The following is a 26,886-nucleotide window of genomic DNA, read 5'->3' on the forward strand; positions in this document are numbered from 1 at the left end:
GAGAACTGAAGGCCCAAGAGGGGCTCAGAGGGGTCTCCCGGGAACACAATCCCCAAGGCCTGGACTCAGAGTGAGAGTCAGACATGGGCTGAGTTCATTTCCAATGGTTGGGTCCAAAGGTTGAGACATCAACAGAGTCCTGTAAAAAAAAAACCTCTACTAATAAGCATTTGTACAACATTAGGTGTGGTGTCTGGTGTGATCTTTTATGGTAAATGAAGTGGATTAAAGCATTATGCTTATTTGGTCCTTCATTATACACAAATCTCTCCCAAAGTGGGGGGGGGGAATGTTAGGAGACATGTACCAAATGACAAAGAAACAGTGGAAATGCAGGTTGTACGGGACTTCTCAATCACCCGTAAGAGCGGGAAATGATGCCTTTCTTGGTACTAATATTAAACTGACTATAGAGCTCCTATAAATACTGCTTCTTGCTGTTCTGCCTTTGCCCGGGCTATTCTCTGTGCTATGAACACCCTTCACAACACCACCACACCTCCCGGCCAAACTCTTACCTACCCACCAAGACTCCAGCCAGGCATCCCTATGGATGTTGGGTAAGCGTTTCACTATCACTTAGCTCCTGTTATTACCTTACAGTAACACATGGCCCTACTGATGCCCAACAGTCCCTCTAGGATGTGTCAAGAAGACTAGCAATTGTATGACGTTCCTATAGCACCATGTATCCCATTAAGAAAAGCACCACAAACACACAAGGTAATGTTTTATTAATTTATTTAACCTGATTCCTTGAAACACTGAGTGATTTTGATGCATGAATCAACCAACCCAAGATTAATAGCTTGGTTTACTACACTCATTTCTCTTTCTAAGCCACAAGCCAAAATAAACTCACTCTCAATTTATAACTTGGCAAAATGTGCTTTTGCATATCGACTCCTGAATCCACTGTGGTTGTTAAAAGGACGGTTGCATCCATCAGGATGGGCCAGGTTATGCTGTGGTAACAAACAACCCCTGAGTCTCAGCCCCAGTGATGCCCACAGTGGTCCTTCTGGGGTCAACAGGATGAGCCCAACAACTCCATCTTTCTGGACTGTACCTGACAATCTGGATTAAGCAGCTCTGTGGCTGACATCAGTTTAAAAGATATGACCCCCTTCTTTTCCTTCTCCAACCGCCTACAGAGCCATCTGGCAGGGCTGCAGTATGGATTAGATGTGACAATGTTTGGTCTACACCCAGGAAAACTGCCCGGCAGATAGGAAGCAGTCAGTAAATGATAATGATGGCTAGTACCATTGTCATTACCACTATCCCTACTCCTCTTCAGATAATAACAGGGATGTTATTATTATAATTCTCATAGACCAGTGGTTCTTGAGCTTGTCTGCAAACTGGAATCACCCAGAGAGCTTAAAACCGATTAGTGCTTGTGGCCCACCCCCAGAGTTGGTGAATTAATTCATCTACACTATGTCCTGGGATTCAGAACTTTAAAAGATCCCCAAGTGATTCGAATATGCAGATGAGTTTGAGAACCACTGTGATATACAGGCACCAGACCCATATCTATACTTATATATATTTGCATGTGCATGCATTCACAAGTACATATACAAGCTGGCCAGATTCTAGGAATCCTGCCCCCTCTATGAGAGTGGTGGTCACATCAGTCAGGATGAGTTAGGTTATGCTGTGGTAACAAAAAACAAACAAACAAAAAAAACCCTAAATACTAGTCCTAATGACAACCACAGTAGTCACCCTCTAGAGTCTACGAGATGAGCTCAGCAATCCCTCTTGACACCTAAGCCTAAGCATCTACCCTCAGGACTTTCCTGTTTCCTCTTCTATACTTCATCCTTTTTCCAAGGCCCAGTTTAATGAGTTTGCCAGGCCCAGAGTAAATCAGAACCAAAAAACAAACAAACAAACAAACAAACAAAATACTGGTATGGACAGACTGGCAGGAGATCTGTCCAGAGGAGGACCACTGAAGACTACTGGTAACGGAGAGTATGCTTTGTTCAGCTCTCTATCCCAGAGGACCCAAAACATGGTAGACAATTTAATAGAAATTTGGATAGGTAAATTCATTATCATCAGTAATAACCTGAAAAAAATGGAAGGCAGACACAAGAATTCCAAAAAACAGTATCTAACTTGAAAGTCTTATGGGTCAACTTGTCACCAGCCACCATTTTGATTTCCCCATTTTTGTTAATTTCTCCCAGGATGAAACCATGTTCAGCGGGGTGCAAGTAAATGAGGTCAGGATATCTATGAATAAACCAGTGCTCTTTCCCATGGGCAGCAAAGCTCAAGACATGCAGGGTAGGTGCAGGGGGCAGTGTGAACACAGACATTTCCCCACCAGCACACGCGTGAGTTTTGGTAAATCATCTCCTGCTCTGTTGGATGTTCTATCCCTGCAGAGTCTGGAGAAAACCAGAGAATCCGGCTTGCATGCCCTTGTTTTGGCAGTTTAATTTAGGAATCACACTGGCTTTACATAAACTCTTCACCAAAAAATATATTCTGTATTTTGAACACATGAGTGAACTTGAGCCCAGGGGAAAGAAACATTGTATACGGTTACATAATAGTTACTCTATTACTTTAAAACCAAATGGAAGCCTCAGGCAGCAAAGTTAAAAGCAGACAGAAATCATTTTTGTAAAATTATCTGAATGCAACCACCTCTTCTGATGCATTGTGAGTTGACAATGGTTCTGCTCTTCTCAGAAGCTCAATTATAGGTTGCTTATCTGGACCTGGGGGAGGAGTTTTCCTCCCCTCTAGAGTTAAAGAAAAAAAAAAAAAAAAGCAGGCAGAATTCCACTAATAAAAGCCTGAAATGAAAAGCAGTAACTACTCCCAAGGCCCTACTTGTTGTAGAGGTGCTATTAGATGAACCTTTGTAGGGTCTCTGGTAACCATCTATTTTCTCTACAACCATCACAGAAAGGAGAGGAAGGAATGTGGGATGCACAGCCTCAAAACACCTTGCTCTCTTAGGCGTGTGGCTGCTGGTGACTTAGCCTCTCTCTGAACTTGTTTCTTCATCTGTGAAATGGAAATACCTACTTGACAGGGGCGTTTTAAGAACTAACTAAGGAAACGTAAAGTGCCTAGCGTTCAGTAAATGTAGTAAATGCCCTTCCTCTGATCACTGCCAAAGTCTCAGGAAGCTCACTAGAATGTGAGCTTTTTAAGAGAAACTCCTCTCCCTGCCTCCGCCTTTTCTTAAGAGAAGGGACCTTGCTCATTTTCCTACACCCATGTCTTACACGCTACCCCCTTATGGACTGTAGCTGTGTCTTCAGCATCCATTCTATTCTTCCCACCAAGCAGCATCCTTCAGTCATTTGGTCCTCATTTGCCAGTTCCAGCGATGATGAGTCCTGACTGGTCTAAGCCAATCAGTGTTAGCCCATTTCCTCTGCCACCACGATGGATTGAGATGGACGCGTCCTGAGATGATCCCATCAGAGGGAAGCTCAGAAATTTCGTTCGGTGGCCCTGGGGAGAGATGGTAGCTCTTCCTCCCCTGGATGTGATCCAACAAGCATGTGGTCTGAGAGGTACCAGCAGCCAGGTCACCACATTGGACAGCTCTCCTCTACCCTTCTGGAGCACACCTATTCTTCCCGATGTCTGCTACCGTTGAACAAAGCCGCTAGCAGCCCTCTCACTACTATGAAGGGAGTCAACCTGAGAACAAAGCCAACAGACACAAGTGTGGAGGCCAGAGAATCACCAAGAAATGAAGCCGGAGCCCTGACCAAAGTGTGCCTGAAACCTATCCTCTTTGTGAATCACTCAACTGCTCCTATCAATTATCCAGTCTGAACTAGGTTTTCCGTCCCTTACAACTCAAAGCACCCTAACTTACACATCCACATGCATGGCTCAATGAATCGCCGAGCAAGGGAGTATGCAGAGATATCATCACTCTTCTAACAATTTGACTCAGACTTCAAGTTCCCTGGGACTAAGAGCCCTCATTGGTCTTGGCCAGCCAGTATCCCAAGCTTAACAGAGTTTCCGGACAAGGCCCTCAATAAATACTTTTTTAAATAGGTGAATGGAATGAAACTTACATTTCATTCCATAGCCTTTTAAAGCCCTACTCCCCAGATATATCTGGAACAGAGGAACATGAAGAGGGAGCTCCCAGGACTGGGAGCCACCAGACAGGCCTGAGCTCAAATCACAGATCCAACTGAGCCTCGGAGTCCTCCCCTACAAAATGAGGATGTTAATGCCTACCTTCCCAGGCAAGGAGAGCCATGCAAAAGTACCTAAAGTCGCATTCAAGGAATATGTATTTCCCTCCTTCTGTTTGGCTAACCCTGCTTCATAGGGGGAGTCCTAGTCTGGGGTTCAAAAAATAGGATCATCGTATGTATACAATATGGGCCAAACCCCAGATTACCCAGCAGAGCCAGGCCTGGAAGGGTGAGGAGAGGTAATGCATGCCCGGAGCCTCCCATCCCTCAACATCCACCCATTCCCTTCAGGAGAGGGATCCTAGGCGGAGGGCATATATCAACTAGGCCTCTGGCTGTGATGTTCCTCTTTGCTTTGCTGGTTGCTTCCCAACAGAAGCGGGGGACGGGAGGAATCCGTAGTCCTTGGCACAGCCCTGGGGGCTGCTGATCTAACCATTTACAGAGGAGGTAGAGCTCAGCTAGACAGTCAGCTGCAGGAGGGCAGGAGCCTCGCCTCATTCACCAGTACGCCCCCAGCACCCAGTAAAAGATTTCCTGAGTACGTGGATGAAGGGGTGCGTGGATGAACAGGGAGTGATGACAGTGGGACTCTCGACTAGAATGGTAGTAAGACCCTGTTAGTGCACACGCTGCTGGTTATGTAGCAGGCAAACCCAAGCCCAGAAATGAGGAAGGACTTCTGAGGCGGGCACACGGGGGCTGAATTCTGGCCCAAGGGTTCCAGTGCCTCGGTCCGAGCCAAAGGTTCTTTCTCCGACAAGCGCCATTATCAAGATTAAGTCAGAATTTTTTTTAATGCAGCTACAAACAGGGGAAAAAAGGTTATAATAACAATGAGCCTTCGATGGTAAGATTATAGGAGGGCATTTATTTTTCTCTTTTGTGTGCATTTTTGGCTTTTCTATAATGAGCATAAATGGACTGTCTAATAATAATAAAATGAAAATAAAAGTGGGGAAATGCTGATCCAAGCATCTAGCCCAGCACCTAAGACATAAAGTGGGGACCCAGCAAAGGCTCCCTTTCTAGGAAGGCCCTTCAGACGTTTGGAAATGGCTTTCATATGTCTCCTATTTTTTGTTAAATATTTCAGCTAATTTAACGCCATCCTCACAGGACTTGATTTCAAGGCTCTCTTTTATCCTTCCTCCGTGCAAAGGCTCCATCTGTTAAAACCCCATGCCGGGTATTGTATAACCAGTTCACAGAATCAGCAGCACGCTCCTGTTTGCTCATTCATCTGTTAATTCATTCACTGAGTAAACACTGGTTAAAAAACCTACCCTATTGGACATCCTTGCTTTTGCTTTACCCACCCCTCCCTCCATGTACAAACGGTTCCCAGGCTTTCCTGGGGGAATACCCACTTTCCCTCACCTCAGTCCTTGCACTCTGGGAGGCGCAGACCCTACCCCAGCTCCTTCAGGGGGCGGGCATTTGATCCAGGATGGCCAATCAGAGCATCGCGTTTGCCTAGGACAGGAATTGGTCCGGGGATGGGCATGTGACTCATCATCTGATTGGTCATAACACCAATCAGAAACATGGAGACTCAATTCTGGGACTTTTCTTGAACTGTTGGAAAAGTGGCCTTTTTTTCCCTTCTGCTAGAAGTGCTGTCAGCCATTGCGCCACCACAGCCCAAAAAGAAATGGCAGGTGATGCTGAGGGATGGAAAAAACTGTGTAAACCTTCGCAACACCGTTTAAACCACACCTGGATCTCCATCCCTGGACTTTCCAATGGCATAAATCCCCTTTCTGTGGAAGGCAGTTCAAGTTGGGGCTCTACTTGGAGGTCAAAAGAATCCTGGCTAATGAACTCTGAAGGGCTGCGACATATGCTGCCCACTGGCTATGCACAGAGGAAGCGGGATGATCCAGGCCATCGCTCCTGGCACTCAGCCTGATGTGGAGCTGGCTACAAACAGCTACAATTATTTAAAGCCAGTAAGATAACTGCCTTGATTAAATACTACACGGAACAAGAGGAGCATAGCGTGGGGGGAACCAGGAAAGGCCTCATACAAGAAACAGCAGTGAAACCAACTTTCCATCTGCACTCAGGCAGGGGAGATAGAATTACTATTTGGGGAGTTAGGAGAACACTGCTGGTATACATCCAGCTCCCAGTAAACTAAAACACCATCACACAAGGCCAGTGATACTTAAAGTACTTAAGGGCACTCTCTGAATGAGCCCACAACAGCGTCTCGAGACACAGCAAAGTGCCAATGTCAAACAGTCCTCACTGGCAAGAATTTCATCTGAATGTTACAGATGATGTCACACTCTTAAATAATACTCAGGTCCGTTTTTGTGATGTCGATGTTATAAACTTTTCACTCCAGTCCTCTTGCCCATTTGGATTACAGCTGGTCCAATCACAACATCGTAACAACAGCCCTCTTGAGATGAATGACCTGTTTACAGCATTTGTTACCAAATGATAAGGAAGAGAGAAGAGAGCAAGCGTCTGTTCCATAAAACACTCGCTGATGGGTTAGAAATGTGGCTGGCTACAGGAAACAACAGGAAAAGTACCTCTGGGAACATCTATTTTGCTAAGAAAGGCCCTGAAGGTGGCCTTTTTAAGGGAGCAAAGCTAGAGTCCTTTAGCCCTCCGATGCATACACAACAAGAGTTGGGAAGATAATAATGAGTCAGAAAAGGACACCGCAGGACACAATCTCCTGGCCTTTGCTGTTTCTCAACACATCAGTGATTCATTTGGTCCACAAACAGCTCCAACTTTCCAGAGCAAAGAGTCCTACAAATGGAAAAATTAATACTGACAGAACACTTGCATGTGGTCTCAAGAGAGGTGCCAGGGACTAGAGGCAGGACAGGCTTGAGAGCCCTTCCAGATAACCTCGATTTCTGAGAAGCAGCTGGGTCACCTCTGCTCTGAAACACTTGAAAGATTGCTGTGACTCTCACCTCCTCTGCTGCATACCACATGACCTTGCACAAAGACTTCTCCTCCCCTCTCCTGCAAATGGGACTTCCGTGGATCACACGTGCACTGGGCAACTGCTAGGGTCCAGGCAGAGCCTACCAATGGACAAACCCACAGTGTACGGGCGTGAGAGCACTGAGCCAGAGCTCCACTCTTGTCCCATTGTCTCTCCCTGCCTCTGTGCTGTCACACATGACATTACTCTGTAAGTTCTACCCTGGGATGCACAACCCAGAAATCACAGTTTAAAAACAGAATGCATGGGGCGCCTGGGTGGCTCAGTCAGTTAAAGCGTCTGCCTTCAGCTCAGGTCACGGTCCCAGACTCCTGGGATCGAGTCCCACATCCTTGCTCAGTGGGGAGCCTGCTTCTCCCTCTGCCTGACGCTCCCCCCTGCTTGTGCATGCGCATGCTCTCTCCCACTCTCTCTGACAAATAAATAAATAAAATCTTAAAAAAAAAAAAAACAGAATACACATCAGAGCCACCGGTGTGCTGAAGCTGGCTCACACCAACTCAAGAGAGCTGAGTGGGCATATTTCTTCCCAATTCTGGGTTCAGGGACATCAGGTGGGTAGCTTGAAACTGGTCATGGGAAATATTTATACCACAGAAATCAGCAAATGCTACAAAGCAAGGTCTTTTCCCCCCAGAGAGACCTTTGTCAAACATATCAGCACATCAGTGTAAACTACAGTGGAAACTGAGCCTCTGCCATCATTCTTTGAATATTTCTGCCCTCAATAGGGCCACAAATTCTTGTGACTTGGTCACAAATTCTTGGAACTTAAGGACTGGAGGAGATCTGAAGGGACATCAAATCATTGTGACATCTTTTTTTTTTTTCATTGTGTCTTCGAATACTGCCTCTCCCCAGCCCGTCTGTTTAGATATAAGCAACCGCTTCTCATTCTCTATTCTATATCTCTTTACCAATATTGTGTATTCCCATCTCTTTATTGTTTAGTGCTTATTTTTGAGGACAGTCTACAGGATAATAATGACACACCCAGACCCCAAACTACACGAGGCAGCCCGGGGTCAAATCCCAGCTCTATCCTTACCAGCTGATCCTGGGCACGCGGCATATACTACCATGCCTTAGCTTCCTCGTCCATAAAATACATGTGATATTGATCGTGCCTTCCTTCTAACTTCGTTCTGAGGATTAAATGAGTTCATGTATGTACACACCATAGCACCTGGCACACACTAATGACTTAACAAATGTAAACTATTACCACTGTCTTCCAGCTCCCTAATTATTTCTTTGGCTGTATCTAATGTGTCAGTTAACCCTTTTGTTGGGTTTTAATGGGTGACTGTTTTTCATTTGAATTTGGCTGCCTTACAAATCAACCTATTCTTTTTCATCTTTCTTTACTGTTCTCTTAATATCATCTTTAGTCAGTAATTATTTTAAATATGCTATTTTATACTCTCTTTTAGATGGTTCTATTACTTCCAACTTGAAGCAGTTCATTTCCTGGATAGCTCATATTTTTTAACTGTGAACTCATGCTCAGAAGTTCTTTCTGTGGGAGTCCTGTTAGGTCTGGGTTGTTGAATATCCTTATCGGGTGATTTTGTGTTTGCACTGGGAATTAACATGGCACTAGACCAGCTGTTATGTTCATTTTTCAGCTGGAGGGGGTCTCATAATCTCAAACACAATAAAAATGAAGATTCCACAACTACGTATGGTTTTTAATTTCTTGTTGGTGACTTTTTCCACTCAAGGCAAACTTCCTCTCTATTTTGCCAGACAGTAGAGTTTTTCTAGCCTCTCTACATGAAGAAGTGTGGTATTTATGGCTCCCAGTGCTCAACTCCACCTTGAGCCCGAATCTCATTTTAGACCCACTGTGGTATTAAAATCAGAACGCGCAGACTCTATGGCCTTTTCCTGGGTACAAAAGCCCCACAAGCGGTCATGGCTTCAGCCCACATAACCATTTGGCTTAATATTCTCTCTTCATTTCTGACTCTTGTGGACTTTCCTTTCTGATGAGCTCCCCTAGATGCACATCTTCTATTTCAGCCCACTCTGTGTTCATATCAGGAAAGATGCACAAATCAGCAGAGACCGCCATGTTGGCAGAGTGTTCTAGGTCTCCAAGTCTAACATAACCTACCCAGGCTTGAGTTCTGTCCACATCACAATGGCAGCTTACTCAAGGGTTAGCTTCCAAAGTCAGCACAAATATGAAAACTGAAAGGAATCAAAGTTCTCCTTGAAAATCCCACAATAAGATCTCACAATGGAGACTGACAAACCAACTCCCAACACAGGTCCAATACAGGCAGCGTCCCTTCAGCACTGGATGTGGTTTCTTAAGTTGAGTACCAGAAGAAAGAGCTGGTTTGGATTTCAGAGCTGTGTTGTAGGATAATTAAAGTCTATAAATATAAGAAACACCCTTGATGGCACAAGATGCTCACACTCTAAAAAGCCATTAGAACAAAGAGTGACAGAAGGAACAGCAGATCTGTCTCTCATTCACACTCACTCCAAGAGAGACGCCTGTTAGGTGGAATGACAGGATCACCCACGCTATTTAATGTGTTATTTTTATCTGTACTTTGTTTTTGTTGAGTAAGTATATTCGGATCTAGATAAGTCTGAAGCAGGAATCTATGATAGGATGGAGACAGGACTTCTGTAGGTCAGAATAGTGGTTAGCCCTGGGGCAGGACTAACTGTGAAGGGGCATGACAGAATGTCCTGGAAAGATGGAAATACTGAATGCCCTGTCTGGGTGGGGACGAGGTGGGGTGGCATATTAAGAATTCATCAAGGGCCACCTGGCTGGCTCAGTTGGTAGAGCATGCGACTCTTGATCTTGGGTTTATAAGTTTGAATCCCATGTTGGGTGTAGAGATTACTTAAAAATAAAATCTTAAAAAAAAAGATTTGTGCATCTTACAGTATGTAAGTTATACCTCCATGAACATAAAAGTTACAAGCGTGCATGAGAGACTGATGCACAGTATCCTGCCACCTGATCACCATTCTACGGCTAAAGCTCTGCAGAAGGTAGCCAGCCAAACTCAGGGCAGTGAGCAGACCAGGAAGATGAGGGACCAAAGAGGCAGAAAAAGGAAGAGCCTGGCAGAGGTAGAGGGCACTGAGGCTCACCAAATTGGTTTTCCATGAGAGCCTCCCAGCAGTTAAGAGCCCTGGCTCTCCATCCAGACTGCCTGGATGTGAATACTGGCTCTACCCCTGCCACACACTGTTTGTGTCCCCGCCAAATTCCTATGTTGAAACCTAAGCTCTAATGGGATGGTGTTAGGAGGTGGGGCTTTCGGGAGTGATTAGGTCCTGAGGATGGAGCCTCATGAATGGGATTTGCATCCCTGATGCCAGAGACCCCAGAGAGCTCCCTCACCCTTTCTGCCATGTGAGGTGATAGCAGAAAAAAATGGCCATCTGTGAACGAGGAAGCGGGCACCACTAAACACCGCATCTGCCCACACCTTGATCTTGGACTTGTCAGCCTCCAGAACTGTAAGAATCAAGTTTCTACTGTTTAGTGCCCCCCAGTCTGTGGTATTCTGTTATAACAGCCCAGATGGACTAAGACAACCCCATGCATTTGGAGTGAATTTGGGCAAGTTACTTTTCTTCTTTGAACCTCAACTTTCTCTTGAAATTTAAACAAGATAATTCAGACAAAGCTCTTGGCACAGGGTCAGCTCTTCAACAGTGCTCAATAACTGTCAACTATTATTACTGTTACTGATCACAGGAGGCCGAGAGTGTCTCCTGCCCTCCAAGGATCTCATTTAAATTAATCATTTAACCTGATAACCTGGTAGGTTCTCTAAATATTCATGGAGTGAATGAAAGAAAGCACATCGATTCTAATTTCAACAGAAGCAGAAGGTTCTTCTTTCTACTGAACTGAAATCCATGTCCTGGCCTGATATTACCATCCACTTTAATTTTTCTTCACAGTGAAGTGGTGAAGAACACAGGCTCTGAGGCTGACGGCCATGGTCAAATCCGCCGTTACTTACCAACTTGGTAACCTTGAACGAATAACTCAAACTCCAGGCCTCAGTTTCTTCTCCTGCAAAACAGAGGTACAGCAAAGGTTACAAAGGTTACAACAAAAGGTTACAAAAAAAAAAAGTAACAACAGACCTGAGCACATGGTAAGCCCCCAGTAAATGCTAGCCACTATTAGTCTTCCCATACCAAAGAGACAGTCTGGGAATAACAACTCCAAATTCCATTTCTTCAGATCATTAAAGTCTACAGAGCATGTTTTGCAAACATCTTTCTCATTTAATGTTAAAAGCAGTTTTATGTACTACAAATAAAGAAATGGAGATTCAAAAAAAAAATGGAGATTCAGAGAAATTAAGTAACTTGCTGATGCTTTGCACCGCAGAATAAAGAGCAAAGACTCAAACCGAAATCCTATAACTGAGGGACGGTGTGGCTGGACTGCGTGGTCCAAGGGACCAGGGTTGGGGCCAGGCTGTCCTTCCAAATTCAGAATTCTAAGATAAAGGACGCTGGAACTCTGAGTTACAACAGCATATCCTGGTCCCAGCGAAATACTCAGCCCAACTTGAGTTTGATCTGGTCTGAATCATTCTATCCCTGAATCACTTCCTGTGTTAGGTTTCTTCTTGGCTGAGAAAGGAAAACAAACACGTACAGCACCCTGTCCTTGTCACCCTCAACATCTCTTGCAGCAGCAGAAACTTATGAATCAAAGGGAGTTTTCATAAAACCATAGTTAACCAACATCCCATGGAGCACCGTCACTGGCAGGAGCATGAAGATAGCAGCAACGTCTGCAGCGTCTAGACACAATTGTGCGTAAGAGAACCAGAATGCCTTTTTCTGGTCTTTATTTTGATTACTTCTTTAGCTGCCTTAGTGCGTTCTCTGTGCTTTTCATCGGGTGCTGAACCACAGGAAACCATTCCACCAGCCCCGCTTTATTCACAAAAGGCTTGGGGGCTGAGCCTGATTGTGGTAAGAGGATGCTGCGGGCTGATCAGGTCAACCCCTTGTGCTCCTCCTCCCATCTCTCCTCTGGTTTCCCAGCACAGGTTTTCCTGTTGTTCTGGTTCCATAAGTAAGGATTAAAATTCCCTTTATTTTTATTTTTTTTTATTTTTTATTTTATATATATATTTTAAGATTTTATTTATTTATTTGACAGAGAGAGAGAGAGAGAGAGAGAGAGAGCACAAGCAAGGGGAGCGGCAGACAGAGGGAGAGGGAGATGCAGGCTCCCCTCTGAGCAGGGAGCCTGATGCGGGGCTCGATCCCAGGACCCTGGGATCATAACCTGAGCCAAAGGCAGATGCTTAACCGACTGAGCCACCCAGGCAGCCCCCCAAAATTTTATTTTATTTTTTTATTTTTTAAGTAATCTCTACATCCAACGGGTGGCTCGAACTCACAACCCTGAGATCAAGAGTCACACACTCTACGGACTGAGCCAGCCGGGCACCCCTAAAATTCCCTTTCAAATCATGATCACAGAACTGCTTGGTGTCCAAGAAAGATGGGAATTTAAGAACCATCTAAGCATACTTACAAGTTCTGTGCTTGAGTGTGTGCAACACACAGCCCATGCTCTGCAGGGGAGTGTGTGCACACCACATGCGTGCACACGAAAACACCATACTACAGTTCTCCGAACTCCTCTCCCTATCTCTTCCAGTTACATTACATGAAGAATTATTTTTCTTTCTTTCAAATTTTTTTACCAGATTTACAAAACAGAGAATGGAAGCAAGTTGTTCTCGGGGAAATGTCCGGGCCTTGGGGAAAAAAGACCTAGAAATCAGAAAAAGGGGACTCTCAGAAAACCCCCCGTTTTTTTTTTTTTTGGTTTAAGAACACAAAGAGTAAGCTGCCACAGCATCACCTAGAGATAAACCCAGGAGACAGCAAGCAGCTCCCCGAGAAGGAAAGTGGCAAGGGGGACTTGTTTTCATGTCCATGATAGGGACTGTGGCTCTAGAAACGAGATCTGATCTTGTCTCCTCTTTAGACTCACACCATGGCTCCAGCCCCTGCTCAGTCTCTCAGAGCTCGTGAATTAGTGGACCAATGAGAGACAGACAAGCAATTACGACAGACTATGAAAAAGTGAGCACCAGTGGTGAGCACGGTGTTGGGCAATCACAGAAGGCAAGTGGGGGATATACGAAAAGCTTCCCTGAGGAGGTGATATCTAAGCTGAAAATGAAAAGACAAGTTAGAATTTGCCTAGCCCAGGCAGGAGGGTATCCCAGCAGAACTGACAGCACGTACAAAGGCCTACAGGCTAATTTGCTGGTCTACATGGTCAAGCACAAGCAGTGGAAAGAGAGATGTAGGATACCAGACCTGGATATGTAAACAGGTAGACTTGCCAGGGTAACTTTCCTGGACTAGGTGACCTCCTGAGGTCCCTCCAGCCCTAAGGGCTTGTTCTGTGGTCTTCCGAGAGCCCAGGTCCTCCTCCTGCTCACAGCCCTTTCAACAGCATGCAGAAGCCTCTGGGTCCATTCCAGGACACCAGGGAAGTCCCAACAGTCCCACGTGGGCCCTCCTCCTTCCTCTTTTCCCCTGAGGAGTGGCTGAGCAGAGTGACTCAAAGAGGGAGCTGTCTTCTCCTCGTCATTTGTTTCTTAAAAAAAAAACACCCAAGGCTCACACAGACACAGTCTGCCTTTCCACCCAGCCCCTGGCCTAGCTGAAGAAATGCGGGAATTCCCTGAGTCCCTCTCTGTCTCCTCCATGACACTGGATGCCGTCGGAGGGCCAACACCAATGGATGCCGTCGGAGGGCCAACCCCGAGGGCCAACACCGACGGACGCCGTCGGAGGGCCAACCCCGAGGGCCAACACCGATGGACGCCGTCGGAGGCTAACCCTGAGGGCCAACACCGATGGACGCCGTCGGAGGCTAACTCTGAGGGCCAACACCGAGTTTGGTCATCCTGTTGTTCCCAGCACCTGGGATTCTGCCTGACGCGAAAAAGGTCCTCGAAAATGCCTCCGGAACTGAACGGACTTCCTCTCTCTGCAGACAAACACACACCCAGACGCCCCTTCTCTCCACACCCGCACCCCCGGCAGCTCCGAGCCCAGGGCGGGAGACCCGAGACCCAGAGTGGCCACCTCGATGCTTCTCCCCGTTGCTCTACAGACGAGCCCAGGGTCCCAGGGATACCCCACCTGGACAATACGATTCCCTCGTGACACCAGTGAAGAACCCCAGGCCCCAAGGAGTGACTGAGTTGCCCTAGTTCTCTTAGCAAATGCACCACAATGTTTTCAAAAGGACACCACATCCTGAAGCGGAAGGCTCTACCAGAAACGTGGTTTATTTTCAGGGAGAATGCTTAACGTTGACAGAACTAATGAAAGCTTTTGTTATTTCTCTCTACCAGTTACACCACACGACTCCTGGGTGTTTCTAGGCAGGACAAAAAGTTCCCACGGAAGCAAATCCATCTGTGAAGATGACCATGAATCTTTTTAGGAACTGGATATGTTTTTGATTATAGATCATTTTTTAGGTTAACTCTCTATGATGTGATCTCAGGCTATAACCATTTTTAAAGAAAAGTTGAGCTCCCCCAACCACTTAATTCCTTTGTTTTTTTTTTAATATTTTGATGTTAAACAACTTGACTATGACATCAAACACAATGTTTAAAGAAGCCATTTCGACCTATAATCCCACCAAGAATTCCTCTAGTTCTCTGTGTCCTCTTAAACTCTTTTTATTCACAGATCCGTACTCTGTACATATGTATGTATTTCATTAAAAGGAATTACCTCTAGCGTAGAAGTGCCCCAGTTTTTTTGTTTTTTTACTTAGAAAAAAAAAAAAACAACCTTAGGCAAGTCACTGGCATGATAATACGACACAGAGCACAACTCAGCAACGGATTAAGCGCCGCCGGACATTCTGGGTCTGAGACATTTAGGGCAACATCTTCTGACCTGCGTCATTCAGCCGTTTTCCGACACTTCCCACAACCCAGTTCATAGGAAACAAAGGAAAACAGGTGTGTTTCTTATTCCACCTGGTGCAGCAAACGACTCCCAAAGTTTGCAATGATGGCTGATTGCCGAAGAGGTTTTTTTTAAAGATTTTATTTATTTTTTGACAGAGAGAGAGAGAGAGAGACAGTGAGAAAGGGAACACAAGCAGGGGGAGTGGGAGAGGGAGAAGCAGGCTTCCCGCTGAGCAGGGAGCCCGATGCGGGGCTCGATCCCAGGACCCTGGGATCATGACCTGAGCTGAAGGCAGACGCTTAATGGCTGAGCCGCCCAGGCGCCCCTGATTGCCAAAGAGTTTAAGTCAATATTTCTCTGTGGGTGAAAAAACATCTCCAATAGTCCAACACAGAGGTTCTCATCCCTGTGGCCGGCTTAATCAGAGCTCATGGAAGAGGCAGGAAAGTTGTTTTTAAAAATCCTGCTGCTGGGTCCCAACCCTGTCCAATCAAACACTCTCTAAGGATGACACCCCAGCACCACCGTCGTTCTCCGCCTTCCCAGGTGACTTACTGTACGAGCAGGACCAGCTAGAATAACTCATTAGTCGAAGGAAGCCCATGGGAAATCTTATCTGGAAGTGAAGAACTCCTCGTAATTAAATAAAATAGCAGATGTAAAAGTACCTAACAGTGCCTGCGACCCAGAGGACACTTAATAAATGTTAATTAAGCACACAAAAATAACTGAATTACTCTTTCTCCTCAGTGAATTCATCTTGTAATTTGATTGGCTTGTTTATCACTTGCTGTTTTTTTCTTAGCCATGATTCATTCTATCCCTGGTAATAAAATCATAAACTTATACCCATAATCCTGTTCAATTACAAGAGCTCTCTACTATTTCCAACAACCTTTAATCACTTATTTAATAAAACTTTCCCTTGGAACAGTGGCTAATCTATACCAAATGCTCCACGAATGTTAACTATTTATAAGAATTATTATTATTATTCAGAATTCACGATAAATCTTCCAAAGCAGGCTGAAACTCCTTTTACGGTCTCTGGAAGGCTGAAAATGATGTAAAAAAATATATAGTTAGGGCAATATTTTACAAACTTATGAAAACAGACTTTTAAGCAAATCAGTGCTTTTTATAATTTTGTCAAGAAAAAAAATGTGATCATTGCACAGGTAGCTGGCTTATCAACCCAGAGAAAGTAGCCCAGAGAAAGCTACATGTTAACGCTCAGCAGTTTCCACAGTTACTTGGATGTAGTTACAAATGGTCTCTCAATTCAACTTGCCTCCTGAATGAGGAAGGTAAGATTCTCCCACATGTTCACATTACCCCTCAGTTCTGAGAAACCGCAGGTCTGTTTTAAAAAAGAAACGTAGGAGGGGGAGGAGCAGGCTTCCCTCTGAGCAGGGAGCCCGGTGCGGGGGCCCCATCCTGCCTCTTGTGTTCTCTTGCTCCATCAAGTAAATGGATAGAATCCTTTTAAAAAAAGTTTTTAATAAAAATAAAAAATAAATGTAATTGCTTAATCCAAACAAGGAGCTTTTATTGTGAAGATTTCCAAACCTCTGGCTTGCCCAGCTCGGCTGGGATGCCAGTCCTTGTTTGTCTTCCCTGCGTTGTGCCAAGCACAGGAGAAATCAGCAGCTATGCCGAAGGATTTGCTGTACCCAGTGCAGGATTCACACGGGTCAGGATTCCCTCCTATTGCTTGTACCTGAGCTCGCACACTTGGCCCTCCCTGTGCCTTCCACCTCCAAACGTCTGCTATGTCAAGTTTTAAACCAGCAGGCCTTAAAACACAAGTCCAAAAAGAATCATGATGGGTACTACTTTATATGTATATTATATGTCAATAACAAGTGCTGTGGTCTGAATGTGGGTGTTCCCCCCAAATTCACACACTGGAATCCTAACACCCCACGTGACAGTAGGAGGAGCTGAGGCCTTGGGGCGCCTGGGTGGCTCAGTCAGTTAAGCGTCTGCCTTCGGCTCAGGTCATGATCCCGGGGTCCTAGGATTGAGCCCCGCATTGGGCTACCTGCTCAGCCGGGAGTCTACTTCTCCCTCTCCCTCTGCCACTCCCCCCTGCTTGTGGGTACTCTTTCTCTCTCTCTCAAATAAATAAAATCTTAAAAAAAAAAAAAAAAAAAAAAAGAGGTAGGGCCTTTGGGAAGTGCTTACGCCATGAAGAGGGAACCCTCATGGATGGGGCAAGTGGCCTTATAAAAGAGGACCCGGAGACCTCCCTCACCCCTTCTACCATGTAAGGATACAACGAGCAGTCTGTGACCCAGAAGAGGGCCCTCACCTGACTATGGCAGTGCCCTAATCTCAGGCTTCTGGCCTCCAGGCAGTGAGGAATAAACCTGTTGTTTGTAAGGCAACCAGTCTGTGGTTTTATGCTCCTAAGACAAGGTCAAAAGTGATCATACACAGGCCTTTGACCAGTGACAGCTTGGCTTTGCAGCAAGAATAGAGCGATGACTGTCCCAGGCCAGGCAGCTTCAAAGGGGCAAGAGAGATGGAGAGGATGACAGAGATGCCTTCCTCGAAGACCTCACGCTCAGGGGAGCGTGCACCCGGGTCCTGCCACAGCACGTGGCGAGGGCTCTGACAGATGCAGCCATGGGGTGACGAAGAAACACAATGACGGGGTCACAGAAGCAGCGCCAGACACCTGGCCTGAACAAGAACCAGAAACGAGGAGGTAACAGTTGGGGACAAGGGTTAAGGTCAGTGCTGCCGTTCACATCGATCATTCCCTCAACTCTACCACCTGAACTTGAGACCCCATCCTACGCCATTTGTATGACCACCCAATGTTTGGCTCTTTCAGGGAGATCGTAAGCACCTTGAAGGGGTTGGGCACCTTGTGTTGGTAGAAGTACTAATTTTAGTTCCTCTACTATTCAGTGTATGTAGTACTTCAGAGAGTTAGACATTCATATTACCCAAACATTAAAACTTCTGTAACTCACATTTTCAGTTCCTACTCTGGTTGGCCAAGCACTAAATTACTAGTGTGAGTTGGTGGCGGGAAGGCCTCATGCAAGTGATTCCAATTTATCTTGGTTGATTTGTTTTTGTTGTTGAAAAAACTGTAATGTCTGGAACCCAACCCCCCCCGACCCCCCGTCACAGAGGATCCCTAGTGAACACACTCCCGGACTTGCAACGGTGGGTGCCACCTCCTACACGACCGTTCCAGGACCCCTAAAGCATCAAAGATGCAGCCTGGAAATAAAAGCATTTGGAGGAGCCCTCCGCCATGCTGGAGTTTCTAAAGTGTTCCTTGATCCATTCAGAATACACCCTTTCCTATTAACCAGGTTTTCCCTGGCTCTGCCAATCCGTATCATTATCATCACTTGCAGTCCAGAAAGGCAGCTAACGTACTGGGGAGAAATGTCCCTGGAAACAGTCCCAAGTGCTTAATTTCCTAATTATAACTTGAGCTAATTGGCTATGGAAATCTTACATGACAACAGGACCCACTATCTTCAGCAATATTGCTTTTATTTGCAAAACTGGACTGATGCCTCATCCCCAAGAATGTACTTCAAATATTAAAGGTCACATATGAAGGTTCTGCATGCATGCACACACAGGTGCACAAAGTTAAACATACACCAACTTTCCATAATCCTAATACCATGGAACATACAAAATACTTCTAACTTCCAATGCACGTTTCCTACCCAGATGCAAACCCCACCATATTTTGGGATTCTTTTGAGAGAGCATAATGGATTCTAGGATCCACCACAAGTTTCTAAAAATTCTCTGGCTTGGGGGTGGTGCCTGGGTAGCTCAGTCAGTTAAGCGTCCAACTCCTGATCTTGGTTCAGGTCTTGATCTCAGGGTCGTGAGTCCAAGCCCTGTGTTGGGTTCCACACTGGGTGTAGAGCCTACTTAAAAAAAATTCTCTGGCTTGGGTTCCCCCTCCCTCAAAAAAGTAGCTTCATTTCACATATTTAGCCATACTAGCGTTTGGAGGAATAAGGGTTCCTAGAGTTTCTTTCACACACTGTCCCCCTGAGGTTGTCACCTTCTTTGTTGAAGGACCGTGAGAGGCTGCGGGAGCACACAATCCTCCCAGCCCCAGGCCTGGGATCTGGGGAGACATGGCTATTACACCGGGCAGTTCTCTGTCCAAGATAACAGTCAGTGATGGGACCTATTAATTACCATTTCCCTTTGCATCCCTTCTCCTAGAACTATGGACCATTTCCAGGATCACATTCTGCAAACAGGAGAGAAGCCAAACATGGTTTCTACGCTTTCCCTCATCACTCTCCCAGCTTAAGAGGGATCCATGTCTCACACTTTTCCATGATCTCTATCACTCATATATTTAACGATGTTCTTAATGAAGCTGTAGTACTTGCAACTCTATGTCCAAGTGATGAATTTGGACAAATCTTTAACCTTAAGAAATCTCCAATATTTTAGGGGAAGGGGAGAGACTACACAGGGTGCTCAACACATTAGTAAATGTCCAAAATATTGTGGTGCCTTAACCAATCATCTCCTTAATAACCTTAATTATCACTGCATATTGTATCATAAGTGGTCATTGTTCTTTCTCAAGACGTGTCATTCAGCATGGCCTTAATTTAAGAAACAGAGCGTGAAGGTGAGGAGGAGAGCAGGAGGAAGGAAAAGAACGTACCAAGTGGCCGCAGCGTGCCAGACTTAACAGCATCTCAGTTAAACCTGAGCCCTGCAGGCTAGCTCTGGCCCTACCCTTATCAAAGTAGAGAAGAGGGGAGCTGCTCGCCAATAGAAGAGCAAGATAAAGGACATGTGCCTGAAATACAGATTATCAAACACATTCTCTGTGTAGGGATGGGTCGTCTTTAAAGATGTATCACTATTTACTCGAAAACGTGACACTGGTAGAGGTGCAGAATACCATGTCTGCATATCTGGTCTACCCCCCCTGATTCTAGACGTGTGGGAATGTGAAGGCTGGAGGCAAAGGATCAGAGCAGAGCCACACCGGCCACCAGGTTTTCCCATTGCTCACCACCCAGGGACCGTCACTTAGCTTCCTCCCATTTCCCAACTCCTTCACCTGCTTAACTGCTTCCCAGGTGTCCGCTCTGAGTTTGGGTACACCCATTCAGAGAGCCTTCAATCCAGATGGGGGCCTCTGCTGGGTATACCTTACCCCTGGTTCCCCTTTCTCGAGAGCGCTCCTCTCACAATCTGAATGATGCCATCGCTTAGTCAGCTAGCTCACTCCTGAGCTTTCAGTGACTCGCTGCTAAACTCTGTGTGTCCTGGACCTGGGCACAGCAGTGACATCTACATGGAAACGGTGTCGTGAACAGAGGGACCAACCCCAGCCCAATTTATCAGGGAATTTCCCAGTTTAGCAAGGAAAGTCCCAAGTCCCGGGAAACCCCTCCGTTCCAAGCAAAGCAGGACGGCTGGTCCCTCTAGTAGATACCAACAGGGTCAGAGAGCCTGCTCACAATTTCTTCCCCATAACCATGCTCAGCTGTACAGGCTGGGCCCGGAGCCCTCACTGTGCCATGTGGCTGCTCACTACTGTCCAAGAGAACTTTCTACAGAGATGCAGATGCTCTGTATGTATCTGCAATGTCCAGTAAGGCGGCACCAGTCACATGCATCTACTGAGCACCTGGACTCTGGCCAGTGCACCTGAGGAACTGAGTTTTTCAATGTGAATTAATTTTAGTTAGTTTAGACTTAAAGAACCCCATGTGGCTAGTGGCTACTGTATCCAGCTCAGCTCCAGTCTTTTGTACATGGAACTGGGGTCCACTGCTGTGCAGAGGAATGAGCTTTGAAGTTAGACAGACCTTGGTCCCAATCCTGACTCCCTCATTTACAAATGTGCCACAACTTCTTGAGAAAATGTGTTTCTTCATCTGTAATCCTTATAAATTTACTAGAGGACAGTGTTCAGGAGGTGGCTGGCCCACTGAACTTCAAGAAATAGGATTTCTTTAGAAGCAGCTAAACCAAACCTAGGTAAAAATGCTAAAAAGAATTTGATTCTGAACCTCAAAAGTGAACAAAAGGGGAATCATTTCAACCAGATCTTCAAAATACCTGTCAGGTTTAAATTGGATTCTAAACTGCCACAGCTGTCCCACTGGGCTCGCCACGACTTGATTTCTGTCCCAGGCCTGTCAGACGGCTGTCACTGGGTCCCATCAGAATGTGCCTCGGGGCAGCGGGAGCCGGGAACCGGGGGTAACGAGCAGACACTGGACCAGGCCCCCTGAGCGTGGCCCTACACAGTGCCAAGTTCAGGGATGCAGCCTGGTCACAGAGCAGGGAGGAGGCAGCGCAGAGGAAGCAGGCTCTCCCAGGCCTCTGTCCCCTCCCCGGGACAGAGAGGGGCGACATGGAGCAGAGCGTGCAGGTGACCACCCTGGAGCTTGTCCTCAGCACAGAGCCCCCTGTGCACCTGTCCCTGCTCCCTCCCGCGGGGATCCACTCTTGCTGCCTTGGGAGGGAGCCCACTGTGGCAAATCCTCTCTGGAACCTCTCCAGCGCAGGAATGGATGGAGGGTCCCCACAGGGGCAAGCTGCAAATCAGCATCACCCTGGGAGCTTTTCGAAAACAGTGCTCCCCAGGACTGGGAAGTGGTGTTTGCAGAAAGCTCTCAGGTGACCACGGCTGCACAGCCAGGGACTGGGTGTTCTTCATCCAAATGCTCGGGGAGGGGATTCTCAGGAGCAGCCAAGATGAGAAGGACCACCAGCAGAGGACAGAAGCACCAGCTATGGCTGTGGGAAGAAGCCTCCTCCTCAAGGGTTTCTTCCCTCCACGAGGCTGGAGGGCTCTGAAGCCCGAGCTGGGGCACAAGCCGCCCCCCTCCCTCCAACCTTCTGGTTCCCCAGGATCAACCCGTCCAAGGACAAACCTGTCCAATGTCTCACGTGCAGCTCTAGTGGGGGTATGGTGGGGGGGTCCTCCTTGCCCACTAGCCCCTGAACCCCCCAGGGCAGAAGCCCACGTCCTTGTACCTCTCTGGTCCTGGTGGCCCAGGGCTGGCGCAGGCACTAAGGAAGCCCGCAATAAATGCTATTATTGTGGTTCTTACCCTCATTTCACTGAAAAGGAAACCAGCTCCTAGAGATGGTATGACTCACCCCAGGCCCCATGACGCTGGGGGCAGGGCAGGGACAGGAACTCTGGGCTCCTGGGTTCTTTCTCTTCCTGATAGCCCAGGTTGCTGCCCGTCGCTCCCCAACCCTCCCTGCACACACACCATTCTTGCTCCCTCTTTTGGCCAATATTCAGGCTCTGCCGGTCACGATAAATTCTCATTTAGTATTCTAGGGCTTCAAGTTATAGGACCCCACCTAGTCTCAAAACAGTCTGGCGGTTCTTTTAAGAACATCCTTTGGGCACTATACGCGGGGCCAGTTGGGGCACAGCTTTGGACTCTGACTCACCTGGGGTGCCACTTAGAGGCTGGGTGCTCTTGGACAGGTTTCTTAACCTCTCTGGGCTCAGCTTCCTCAGCTATAAAACGGGAATGATTAGATTTACCACTAAAGACAGTGGTGAGGATTATGAGCTAAGATCAAAGGGACCAGATGGGCGCCATGGCCAGCCAGCAGGAAGCACTAACAGGTGGCAGAGGCGGATCAGATGGCAGGTGTATACGCCTCTTATCACCTGCCCTGTGCTCCAGAATCTGGCCCAGAAGAGCTTCCCCAGGGTGCACCCTCCTGCCCTATTTACCCCTTTCTCTTCCCACAGGCCACCATGGACCAGCAGACCCACCCCACCGTCCCTCTCCCGACCCCTCCTCTTGGGTGCCTGCACCACCCCGGAGGACCAGATGACTGCTGAGGTGGCCGACGGCACCAGAGTCAACCCCACCCCGCCCCGCCAGAGCCCCCAGAAATAAGCGAGAAGTATCTTTTCTCTATTCCTTATTCCATACTTCCTTAATTAAAATCAAATATTTGCACACTCTCCAAGGCCTATAAACCTGAATTGCTCAGAGGGAAAAAAAAAAAAAAGGTGCAAAGAGAGTAGCGTGGGCAGAGGTGGCCCTAGTAGAACCTCAGAGGAAAGGGCAGCCAATCCTGAACAACCGCACAAGGCCAGTGAGAGCACCGGGTGCCGGGGGGGGGGGGGGGGGCGGGTTTCCAGAGCAATCGCCCCTGCTTTTCTCAATCGACTGCCACAGAAATCAACGGCGCATTCCCTCTGTGAAAGGCGCTGCTGAACATCCTCTGAGGGTGGGAGTGTGCTCAGGGGCTAGGGGAGGGATGGAGGTGAGGAACATTCTACTCCAGCCCCACCCCGAAAGCTCTCCCCCTAGCAGGAAGCATGCAGCTGCTTCGCACCAGCATGGCGGTATCAGTGGTGAAAATAGGAAATACTTGGAAGCGGGTGGGAAGTGGTTGCTGGGCAGAACCCTTACCCTCAGGGCCCCTCTGCTCCCAGCGCCCCCGGACCTCCCCCAAGACCCAGCGAGGAAAGGGTGAACATCAGGCTCTGTAGAGGCTTCCAGAAGTTGCTCTGGTGGGTTAAGCAGTCTGACCATCACCCCCGGACACAGGGGAAGGGCGTGAAGCATGCACACAAAATGTGGAGGTGGTCAGGTGATTTGTGTGGCAGTGGCACTAAGGACGGGCCATGGACCACGCCCCCCCCCTTACCTCCCTCCCTCTAGGCCACTCACTCCATCCAAGTTCAGGTCTTCGCTTCAACAGAAGCCTCCCTAAGCAGGCAAAACAAAGTCGATGCTGAGCTCCCTGCAATGCGCAGCTGACGTCTTTTGTCTGCCCAGCCTCCATACCCCTTCTGGTAATGGCACCCAGTTTTCCAATGAGGCATCGCCAGTCCTCCCCTCCACATGCTCCAGGGGCCAGTGTGTCACCTAGGGGAGTGCAGTCAAAGCACAGAATCTTCTGGAACCCATGGTTGGCTGCAGAATGGGCATGTGACCCTGAATGGCCATAAGAGTCCCCTTGAGGTTCAAGAATGGGCATGGGACCCTAAGTGGCTAGTAAGAGCCTTCTCTAGCAGTCAGGCTGCATTCACTGCAAAAGGATGCCTGTTTCCCCGATGGGGTGGTGAATATGAGAAGACAGAAGCCTGAGTCCACACTGCTGGCAGGCTCTTGCCATCTGGAGAGGAGAGACTGCCTAAGAAACAGGAGGAAGGAACGCAGGGCCAAGAGACAGAGACAAAATCCAGCCCCTGGATCAGCCAGGCCTATTTAGCAACTTGATACAGGAAATTATCTTTTTTGAACCTAAGCTAGCTTGAGTTTGGTTTCTGTCACTTGCAACCCAGAGCACTGACGGACACAATCCTCAATGGGTTTATAAGAAGTTGCCGGTTGCTGCCAGGCCCTGCTTCCTGCCCTAGCTGCCATTTCAGGCCTGACCCAGTGGCTTGTTGATGGCACGGGGGAGGCTGGCTCCAGGCCCTCCACGTGGCGTGGTGCACAAAGCATCCCTCTCTCACTGTGGACCCCAGACCCCAGACTCTCGCCACCCCCCCCCCCCCCCCCCCCCCCCCCTGCACCTCCCAGTCTGCCTTTCTTAACATGCAAATCCTTCACAGGCTACAAATTCGGATGCAGATTCCTTTTGCACCCCTTACACCACCTGGCCGGAGGATCTGTGCTCTCCTCCACAGGAACCCCCTGTTCATCCAGGGGAGTTCACACCTGATAGCAAGTCTTCCCAACAGTAGGTGTTGCTACAACCCCAGCTGACACCATAAGCCCTCTGACGACAAGGCTGACCCGTCACGCTCTGTAACCTACAGCCCCTCCGCTGGGGTCAAAGCCCCCACTCCCCAGAGAGGGAGAGGAAGTGCTGGAAGAACCTCCTAAACACAGCCTCTACCCTTCTATGGGTTATCAAGGCCCTCCCCAAAGCTTTCTAACACCCACCTAAGACTAAGACGCTCTGGGATAAATAAGCCTTTGTCATGTAAATTAAAGGGGTTTGTTTGTTTCCACTGAAACCTCAGCCAGCTGTGTAAATTTCCTCCAAAAGCACAGGAAAAATCTCTGGCTAAACCCTCTCTTGACGCTAAACATCCACTGACAGCGTTTCTAACTACAATGTGCCGAGCTAACGTCAAAATAGATTTTAGAGATCTTCTGGTGCAACCTTCCCATTTTACAGAAGTGGAAACTGGAAATCGGAGAAGTGATGTGACCGCCCCCCCCCTGCCCGCCAGGGTCACACAGAAGGCAGAGGAACCAGGGTAAACCTGGGGCTCTCAGCTCCCACCAAACCCCGGGCCCCACCTGTCAACCAACATTACAGATAACTTTACCTCCATTTTATTGTATTATGACACTACTTAGTACATGCTCACTTAAAATTATCTAAGCCACGTGTATTTTCTGCTCTTTGCATCCTATCTCATCTGGAAAATGGGGTCTCTGTGTTTACTGGCCCAGCGGCTGGAGCCTTCCAGCCTTACTTACACTTAGCGGGTTTCTCACCCTCTCCACCACCTCCAACACTAGCAACACAGACGGTAAAAGTGGTGGTGGCTCTTTGTGAAAATGTCTACCCTCTCCTGGACCCAGCAAGTTGTCATGAGGACATTCATTCACAGCTCGGGGTTGTGTCGCGTGTGTCCCATTAATCTCTAAAGAAGAAGCATCTTGCAAGGTCACAGTGATTTCAGAAACAGCCCGGAAGGTGAATTTCTGGTTGTTCCTTTTGCTCGCTGTGTGGCCTTGGACAAGTCAGTTAGCCTCTCTGAGCCTCAGTTTCTTCATTTTCAAAAATGGCAGTTAATACCCCCGCTGAATGGAGTTTGAGTCCCTCGAGCTGCTCTAGGGCTCGGCCAATCTGCTGACCCAGGTCATCATCCTAGATTTTCTGAGTCTTTGCCCTCCTGCCACCCATCAACCCCTCAGCTACTCAGGCCAGCTGACACCATCCCATCCACACCCCACCCCCTTGGGCACAGCATCAGAGCCTAGGTGGCTGGCTTCCTGCCTGGGGGACGATCACCCCTCGGCCCGGTCAGCTCCAGGGTCCAGCTCTATAGCCGGTCATCCAGGTATGGGTCTACAAACCCGTGGCAGAGTTTCTCCTCAAACTGAAAACCTCTAATGGTCACCGTAAAATTACTCACTTTTTTCCTCATGGGATCCAACGGAATTTAAAGCCAGTCACCAAAGTCTATCTGACCCTTTTCTACATGTAGCAATAAAGAAACTGAGGAACACTTAACAAGATTCCTTTACTGATCTCTGTCCAAAATTAAGCTTGTGCTCTGTTTACTGTTGCCCCTGAGGAACAGAGAGGGGCCTCCCTACCCACCGAACCCAGACTGAGTAATCACACTTCATGTCTGGATCTCACCCCACATCACGCCCCCCACGGCAGGGCCAGGGCCCCTCACCACCACACCGCTGGTAAGCAGTCATCTATCTACAGGCTGAACCTCTGCGTCTGCTCCCCAACCCCCAACCCCCAACCCCACCCAGTGGAGTCTAGACTTGCTCAGACGAAGGGGAAAGCAGAACTTACAAGGAGAAGCTGGAACTGGGGGGTGGTGTGCTAATGCCGTAGCAGACCAGCTTGGGGTAAAGAAGAAAAGCATGGTGACCTCAGCCTTCCACTCATGGCGGGAACTTTCTGTCTCACCGTTTATAGTAAAAGTACCAATATCAGGTCTCACCCAATGCCAAAGCCCCAGATTTTGGCAAAGGCTCAAGAGAAACCCGGTGATAAGAGACTGCAGGA

General features: G+C 47.6%; 1 protein-coding gene across 4 annotated transcripts in view; it reads right to left on the reverse strand.

The window, feature by feature from the left end:
* CYRIB (CYFIP related Rac1 interactor B) overlaps positions 1-26,886 on the reverse strand; it is a 142,770-nt gene that overhangs the window by 91,330 nt on the left and 24,554 nt on the right. For all 4 annotated transcript variants that reach the window (XM_073893202.1, XM_025871125.2, XM_025871123.2 and 1 more), the window contains exon 2: positions 11,187-11,239. In XM_073893202.1, coding sequence (XP_073749303.1) covers positions 11,187-11,239 — 53 coding nt within the window. The remainder of the gene's footprint in view (positions 1-11,186; positions 11,240-26,886) is intronic.

The sequence above is a fragment of the Callorhinus ursinus genome, unplaced genomic scaffold (genome assembly GCF_003265705.2).
Source record: "Callorhinus ursinus isolate GAN/ISIS: 27379988/994484 unplaced genomic scaffold, GSC_fseal_2.0 scaffold5, whole genome shotgun sequence".
In the NCBI taxonomy this organism is placed as follows: Eukaryota; Metazoa; Chordata; class Mammalia; order Carnivora; family Otariidae; genus Callorhinus; species Callorhinus ursinus.